This window comes from Larus michahellis, chromosome 3 (assembly GCF_964199755.1).
Source record: "Larus michahellis chromosome 3, bLarMic1.1, whole genome shotgun sequence".
In the NCBI taxonomy this organism is placed as follows: domain Eukaryota; kingdom Metazoa; phylum Chordata; class Aves; order Charadriiformes; family Laridae; genus Larus; species Larus michahellis.
In genome coordinates this window covers 9,875,674-9,883,954 of record NC_133898.1, presented here as the reverse complement: position 1 = coordinate 9,883,954, position 8,281 = coordinate 9,875,674, and the positions used below count along the sequence as shown (strand labels likewise).

The 8,281-nt window shown below is 55.3% G+C and overlaps 1 protein-coding gene across 4 annotated transcripts in view; it reads right to left on the bottom strand.

Moving 5' to 3' along the window:
• Positions 1-1,234: 1,234 nt before the first annotated feature.
• Positions 1,235-8,281, bottom strand: part of BCL11A (BCL11 transcription factor A) — an 83,785-nt gene continuing 76,738 nt past the window's right edge. For 3 of the 4 annotated variants that reach the window (XM_074578541.1, XM_074578542.1, XM_074578543.1), the window contains exon 4: positions 1,235-6,237. In XM_074578541.1, coding sequence (XP_074434642.1) covers positions 6,136-6,237 — 102 coding nt within the window. In that variant the 3' untranslated portion in view covers positions 1,235-6,135. The other variant, XM_074578540.1, reaches the window with a different exon arrangement.

The following is an 8,281-nucleotide window of genomic DNA, read 5'->3' as shown; positions in this document are numbered from 1 at the left end:
GCCAGGCTCTACTTTAAATAAGCTTTTTTTTCCCCTCCCCTTTAATCACTACAGCTGCAGAAAGTGCTATCTCTTCAGCAGGGGAGAGAGGGAAGGGGGCAGCGGGGGAGTAAAAAGGGGATTTCGGGCAGCAAAAAGCCGACGGGAGCAGCCAGGTGCAAAGCAGCTCCCAAAGGGATGTCGCTCCCCGATGACTCCGAACGGAAAAGCCAAACCCCAGGGGAGCGAGCCAGGGAGGAGGCAGGGAAGACATCTGTTGGGAGGAAAATATTAAAAAAAAAAGTTTTATCCATACTGGAATTAGGGGTGCAGAGGTGTTTGGGAAAAGCGGGGCAGGCAGAGCCCACGCCATCCACCGATGGCGGTTTTTCGGGAGGCGAGCCGTGGAACAAGGGCTGCCAGGGGACAACCTCGGCCCGCGGGACCGAAGTGTCACAGCCACGGGCACTGCTCGCTGGTGGAGGGCTGCAAGAGGAGGTCAGGGAAAGGACAGGCGCTCCCGTAAAGAAAAGAAAAAAAAGACTTATTTAGGGCTCCATCCTCTACTCCCTCCCTGCCCAGCGTGTCCCGGGTTTGCAAGGGCACAGCTATTTAAAGAGTCTGACCTGGCGTCCCCGTAGGCACTACGAGCTCTGCTACAGATACTCAAGAAGCAAGTTCACAGCCCCGTTTTCTGCTGCCTGCAGGTGTGTCTCACGGGAAGCCCCTGGCCACCGACACCTTCACCCGACACTTGCAACAGATGGGCTACGGACCCAGAGAAACCCGAGGGAAAGGGTTAAGCAGCCTGCGGATGCTCTGCCCCTGCACTCACCACCTGGAGCAGCTTCGCTCACAACTGGGAAGCATTAAAGGTTTAGCATGAGCTGGTGCAGGTGGTACCGCTCTTGGCTGCGGGCTCTTTGATGCATGGGCCTGGACAAGCTCTGGGGATCTTCTGCCAGCCCATAGGGACAACCCAGTGAGGGGCCACCGCTTGCCAAGGGAACCCTGTCGCTGGGGTCAGCCCCTCCTCAGCTCCATGGGGCTGGGCAGGGGTCTTACTGCTCCACCTGGACCTTCTCATTGATGAGAAACTCATCTTGCCTGGGCATCTGAGGAGGTTAAGTTTAGCAACAACCGTGCCGGGGGAAGAGGGGAGGTCCAGAAGTATTGCCTTTTTCATTCCATTTCAATTTTAAGATGTAAAACGTGAAAATAACTTGAAAGGCAGTAGCCTTGTTTTATTAATAGCAAGTATTTATTAGCCTCCTTGATTTACAGTAAGTTTCTGAAAGTCATCAGTCCATCACATTCTTCAGCACGGGGGCTGAGTTGCTTTTCTTGGTCAACACAATATGGAATATAGATCTGAATATTAGAAGCCAAATACAACCTTCATTTTGCATGCACATATCCCACCAACAGGAGGCCCGTAAATGAATCCTGTATAGCCCTTAGACACATGCATTTGCAGACATCGGGGGAGAGGTGGGAGCTTCTGTACATTGCCACTGGGAACCCGGAGGGCCACGGAAATGGCCAGGGAAGAGCCATCAGGGCTAGAGCAACCCCGGAAAGCATCACGGCACGCACACCCCAGCCACCAAAAGAGGTGGAAATCCACCTCCTGATCTTGCTTCTGGGTTTTGACATGAAAAGCTGCCTGTCCATCTGTCCGTCCATCCACCCACCCATCCATGTCACTGCAGCGTTCGAGGCTCACATGGCACAGACACCTCCACCCACCCGTTATCACCCTTATTTCCAGATTTCTCCTTTTTTTTTTCTCCCCCTCTGCCCACCCTGGCCGCGGGGTTTGGCCTGTCCATCTGTCCGTCCACCCCACCTCTGCCCATCCCCACGGCAGGCCAGCTCCTGCCCGCCCGAGCTGCCCGGGGATCACGGCGTCCTCCTTACGGGAGGCCAGACGAAATTAAATTGGGGCCCACTGGTTCTGCCATCTGAACTTCATCACCGCTAAAGACGCAATAAAAGTAACAGCAACAACGAGCAAGGCCCTACCAGATGTGTAACTCTATCCAGTGAGATTAAGGAGCAAGGGCCATATCTGGGGGGTGGGGGATGTCGGCGTTGTGTTCCCTCCTTCCCGACTCCATCTTTCCTCAGGAATAATGGATCCTTTGGGCCCCTGCAGAAGATGAATGTTCTGAGGGTGATTTCTGGGGGCGGGGGGAAGGACGTCCAGGGGGTGTTGGGATGGAGGGGCGACAAAGTTTTATCGACTTGAAGCAGATACAACATACGACTGACCGGCGATGCCTAATCACGCCTGAAATGGGAAAACTGGGGCCGGGGTGGGGGGAGCAGGGAATAAAAAAAAAAAAGCAGCAAATGAGGCACCATTCTCATTCGGGAGGGGTGTTTCAGCTCGCTCCTTGGTAATAATTTACAGTGGGATCACATGGAATGTCACCCCAGCGCAGGGAGCCCTGGAAAGGCAGCTACAATTAGCAGGTCCTCCGCCTCACCACCACCAAATCCGCGGGCAAAGGCTCACCCCGGGGTTTCGCCGGCATCCAGGTGGCTCAGACACGCACAGCCGCGGACCGAGCGAGATGCAAAACGAAAGCAGAGATAGTGAAACAGCCCACGTTGCCCCCCGGCCACGCCACGGCGCTGCCCACGAGCCCGACGCTGCCGCTGGTCCCGGGGTGGGGGGGGGGCTTAGTGGGACCCAACACGAAGCTGGGGCTGAGGCAAAATGCTGGAAATCCCCTTCATGGGGTTTTAGGTCTGTTTTCAGATCCCTTCTGGAGAGACGGCGCTCGACAAGCGACCTCCAACGCGCTCGTTTCACTCCTCTCTTCTCACCTTGGAAAAGCCCACGGCCCGAACGCGTCGCCAACCCAACACATACAATGTTTTGAAAGCAAAATTTAAGTCAAACTTCACAAAAGACTTGACCTTTGCTGCATTGTAATGTAGTGAAAGTGCGCTTAGAAATAAAACACAGCACAGTCTTCAATTGACTTCAAGTTTAAAAGCAGCTTTTTAAACCAAAAAAAAAAAAAAAAAAAATCAAAGCTAAGCTAGCTAATTCCCAGGTATCTTGCTCATCTCAGCCCCTGGACCAGGAAAAAAGAGCTTTTCTTTTGCTTATTAAAATCTCCAAAACTTTAGAGCTTTGGTTTTTGGATAAAGACAAAGTGTATTCATTTTGTCACTCTGATGTGCAGACTGACACACTGGGAATAGGCTAAAATACAAAATCCCTAGGAAAATCGCCCCTCTTGCACCGAAAACAGAGCAACCTCCAGCTTCGAGGCTGACAGTTTTCCGGCTCTCCCCTCGCAGGAAACCCTTGACTCCTGTTAATTGGCAGAAACTCATTAAGCCGCTGTAACGCCGTGGCTGCTGATCCTCTGCACACCCAGACACAGAGAAGGGCTTTGCAGCAGCCAAGTCCTGGCCGGACAAAAAGGGATCCTAACGATACCCCTAATTAACGCACACAGCAGCCCAAGTTCGGACGAGGTGGTGGAAACCCTTGTAGCTCCACCAAAAACGGGTGCTGGGGCTGCCCTGTTGCTTTCTAAGAGCCACACGGAGCCCGGGAGCAGGATCAGCCCCGCGGCTGGGGAGAAGAGCCCCAACGCTCACGAGAGGCTCCCGACGCCCTCATCACATCCAGTGGTAACTTTAAGGCAACGCATAAATCCCGCGGATGTTTTAAAGTCGTAAGAGTTGGGCGGGTTTTACACCTGTATTAAAAAAAAAATGCACATTTTAAGGACTATTCCACTTTACCTTCGACACGTCAGGAAAGGACAGGTATAACTTTCCCCCCGCCGCGCTCGGCAGAGCACGTTTAGCTGTCACCGCCGTGTTATTTTCTGCTTTCCCTGGGAGAAACACCTGCCTGGTGCTGGCTGCCGGAGGAGAGACGGGCCACAGCCAGAGAAAGCAAAGGACATCGCGCTCGTTTCACCTGGCAGAGCAACAAAAGCATGGCCAGAAGCCATCCATGCACTGAGCTTTGCCTGTGCTCAGACAAAGTCAGGGTGAAGACACCCCCAGAACCAGCCACCACACTGAAAATCCTTTAGAAAGCACCCCCCCAGCTGCCCTTTATTGCAGGCATCGCAGACCTGCTGTAGGTAGGCACCAGGTGCTCCCTGGTCTGCAGTTTGGAGGAGAAGGCAGAGCAACCCCCTCTGCAATTAACAGCTCCGTTAGCCCCACGCGATGCAGCTGCCTGGTGCAGGGGTACCCCAGGGCAGGAGCTAACGGGAGCTGCATGGCGTGCTTGCAATCAATAGGATGCTTAATGCAACAGGATTCACCCTTCCGAGGCTCAAAAAAAACCCTTACAAGCAGACGCAGAGGTGGTAGCACAGGCTGGGATGGGAAGAACCTTTTAAAAACACGGGAAGAACCTTTTAAAAACATCTCCAAGTGATAAAAAAAGCTTAGGGTGCGTGCAGGCTTTCGGGTAATTGGACCTCAAACACCAAATCGCCTCAAAAGAAGCAGCAGTAGCTCCCTCAGGGTCAACCCATGCCTGTGCACCCCGGTTTGAGTCTACAGGCCTGCGTGGAGGTGTTTCTGCCACCCGTCCCGGCCCCTTGCCGAGCTTTCAGGTACAAAAGTGTCCGTGCTTGTGCTATGCCCCAGCCGACATGAGAACCGCAGCCTGGGGTTTTAAAAAAACAAAAGAGCAACCACCACCCATCGAAAAGGCAACATCGATTCCCCTCCGGCCGTTTTGCCAGGAGGGGGTCAGCCCGGCCGGGGGCCTCGCTCGGGTTTTCAGAAAGCAGCTGCGTGGAGCCAGCCGTGAGAACGAAGCTAAGACACGAAGCGAATACATCAGTTGGCCCCTGCCCCGCGGCTCGGCTCCGTCCCGCTGCGACCGGCAGCGGGTGTCCTGGCAGCCTGACACGGCCGGCCAGCGGCTCTGCTCGCTCCCCGGCTGGTTTCTCTCACCAAATAAGGTCCATTCCCGCCCGCCGGCAGAGGCATGAGCAGCTACAGCCTATAAATCCCATGGGAGACAGCACGCAAGCACGCACTTAACCCATCTTCTGTTAAGCAAAGCGCTTGGGCCCCTGAACCAGCAAACTCCCAGGGGCGGGAGCTCAGCTCCGGGCAAGGGACGAGTGCCACTGGCAAGGGGGAAAGCTGTGCAAGGGCTGGACCCGCGGCGGGAGACACCGGGATAGCCAGCCTGGCAGCATTTCCCCCGGTACCCCCGGCTCGGGGCAGGGCTCTGCATCCCCTGCTGCTGACAGCATCTCCATAGCAAGAGCACGGCTCCTCCCGACACCCACCGGCTGGCCCCGCTTCTCCTTGGACGGACACTACGTTACGGATCCCACCAGCCCCAAAAGCACAAGGTTTAACAGCAGGAATGCAATCCGACAGCCAGCATTCATCAAGAGGAGGCGGGCGACGGAGGAGAGACGCCCCGCTTCAGCATCACCGAAGGCCAACGGGGGTTCGCCACGACTCGGGGCGCAGCGGCCGTAAGCCTGACGCCTGGTCTAGCCCCGCAGGGAACATCTGCCCACCGGGGCCCTGCGGCCCCTCGCCCGGACGCCAGCCCCAGCTTCCTCTCCATCAACTCAGCACTTGGTTTTCTGCAGCCGGTACGGTCACACAAAGTCATACCAGCCGCCTGGCCCTCGTTAGCATTAAAAATTAAAGACAGAGCAAACAAAACCTAAAGCTCCAACATTTATTATGGCAATTTCCCACCCACCCGCAGACCTACACTGTGTTTTGTTTTATTTTTAATTCGTCACATCAAGATGCGCCTTCCGAGCAGTGGCACGTCAGGGAGATAACCAACAGGCCGGGTTGTCCACGAGAGCAAGACAAGTCTTTTCCGTGGGGAAAGGAGCCGGTCGAAGCCATCGATAAGCCCTTGACCTTGGTGGGTGGGTTTGCTTTTTTGTTTGTTTTTAGAAAATAAAAAAAGAAAGGAAAAACAAAAAACCCAACCCAACCCAACCCCGAAGAAATGTTGTACTCTATTACAAAATATAAATACGATAGTCTTGCAGGCAGGAGGAGCCCGGGGAGCGCTGCCTTCAGCGGGTGACTTCTCAGGCTCTCCCGGGGACGCGGCGAGCCAGCAGGACAGAGGGCCACCTCCGGACGCCGAGATGCCGCCGGCCGCTCGCCCCAGCTTCACCTCCTTTCAGAATTTAAGTGCTCTTGAACTTCCATCCGAAAACTGCCAGACGTCCGGGGCTCCCTGGGCGCTGCGCCAGCTGGTGGGGTACGCCGAACCTACAGAGAGCATGGGGACAGAGGAGAGAACAGGTGTGACATGGCCCACGGTGCGAGTTATTCTCTTATTTTACTTTTTTTTTTTGTCTTTTTTTTTTTCTTTTTTCCCCCTTTAACAACTAGGACACCCGACTGTCGCAAAGGGATACAGCAGGATGGAGCCCTTCCTCCTCCTCTCAGGACACGTGTTTGTGTCTGGCATCGCTCGGCACTGCGCAGGAACCACGGGCATCATTTAGGAGGAGAAACCTCTGGGCTTTCCCGAGAACCCCGTGCTGTGCCGGGAGCTCTATTTGGGCAAGGACCGAGACAGCCTGTCTGAAAATTTCCTCCTATTCTTTCCCAAAACCTCGGGGGGCTTCCCCCAGCACCCACGGCGCCTCCAGGTGCCGAAGACCCCCTGAAAGCCATGGGTACTCTTAACACGCCACGCGGCGGGCGGTTCACAGAGGGCTTTCCCCAGCTCGGGAGACGTTGGATCTCGCACTGCAAAGCTGGAGCCGCGAAGCCCCAGCCAAGCGCCCAGAGGACTCGCCATCGACGCCGGCGGCGGGACAGGGCTGCGAGACAGCAAGCATCCCCATCTCCGGTCACATGGAGACAGAGAGGGGCTGCGAGCCCCTGCTCCAGGCCGACCACCAAGAACAGCAAGCCACGGGCTACGCCGCACGGCGAGGCCAGCACATCCTCAGCACACCCCTAAAATCCACATCCCAACCGGGGCGCCGCTTTCTACGGAAATGGCTTCATTAATACTCAGTGAGTGGATGAAGGGCCACCCGCCAGCTGCCGTCAAGACTAAAAAAGCCAGATCTAGGTCACATCTTCAGTGGGTGTAAACTGGGGTGGCTCCTCCGAAGTCAAGAGCGCATTCCCAGTCCCTCCCCTCCAAGGGAGGGCTCGTTGCCGCTGGTGTCTGAGCCCGACACGTTTCAGGCTGACGGTAAAGCAGGCCGAGACTGTCGAGGGAGCCAAGAGCGCCGCAGCCATCCACCCCGGCCATGAGCCGTACCAGCATGGCGCCGCCACGAACCGTATGTCCCGCCAAGGGGCACGGGACCGGGGCAGGGGGGGGTTTCCCTCGGCGAGGAGGGGACCCCGCACCTGGACGCCCTTTGAAACCAGCAGCCGAACACCTGGGCTCGGGGAGCGGCAGCTCGCCGGCAACTCCAGCAACGAGCCCGCTGGGCAACCTCACTCTCCCGGTTAATAGTCCGATTTGCCACACGCCCCCTGAAAAGGGTCTTCAACCTTTATAGGAGTAAAAAAAAAAAAAAACAAACAAACCAAAAACCAGAGGGAGGGAGCTAAAAGAGCCGCTGGTATCTCTTCTCTGGTTTTGTACAAACTCTGCACTTAGATAAAGCCCAAATCTATCTCATCAGATACGCCGAAGCCTCCTGAATGTCAAGCAAAGACGTGGTATCACTTATTCCTGTATTTATCTCGGCGCTTGGAAACATAATAAATACGAAACATCTGTAGTCTAAATTCTGGATACTGTTTCAGTGCCTTCGCTGCATTAATCATTCAATTTGGAGGAGATTAAATACTAACGGCAAAGGGGTCCGTGCCATAAAAACGCATTCCTCCTCCCAAGTCGATGGGGTTTCAGATTTTAACAATAGAGACCCCGTTACCCAAATATCACCCTTATTCATAGAGACGTCTTTTTGCATGGAAGCAGGAGTTTCTGGGGAGCGCAGGCCACGCGTGCACGGGATGCCAGAGCGGCTCCAGAGCACCCGGTGGGCCGTTGGACTTCCACGCCCCAACCAACAAACGTGGCCTCGGGTTCCGTCGTGCCATTAACTCATGGCTGCCGGCAGGACAACGCGACGCGTTAGCCAAGTCCCCCTCGGTGTTGAGGCGGCAGCGCGTTGCTGTTCGCCGACAACGAACATCTCCTGCCGCAGGAGCTGCTCCTCCTCAAGCTCCCCCAAAGCACCGCGTGCAGGGCACAGCAGCGCCCGGACCCCTAATTTAGCCCTCCCAAACCTATAAATGAAATACACCGCTGCGCAATTTTAAAAAAAAAAAAAAA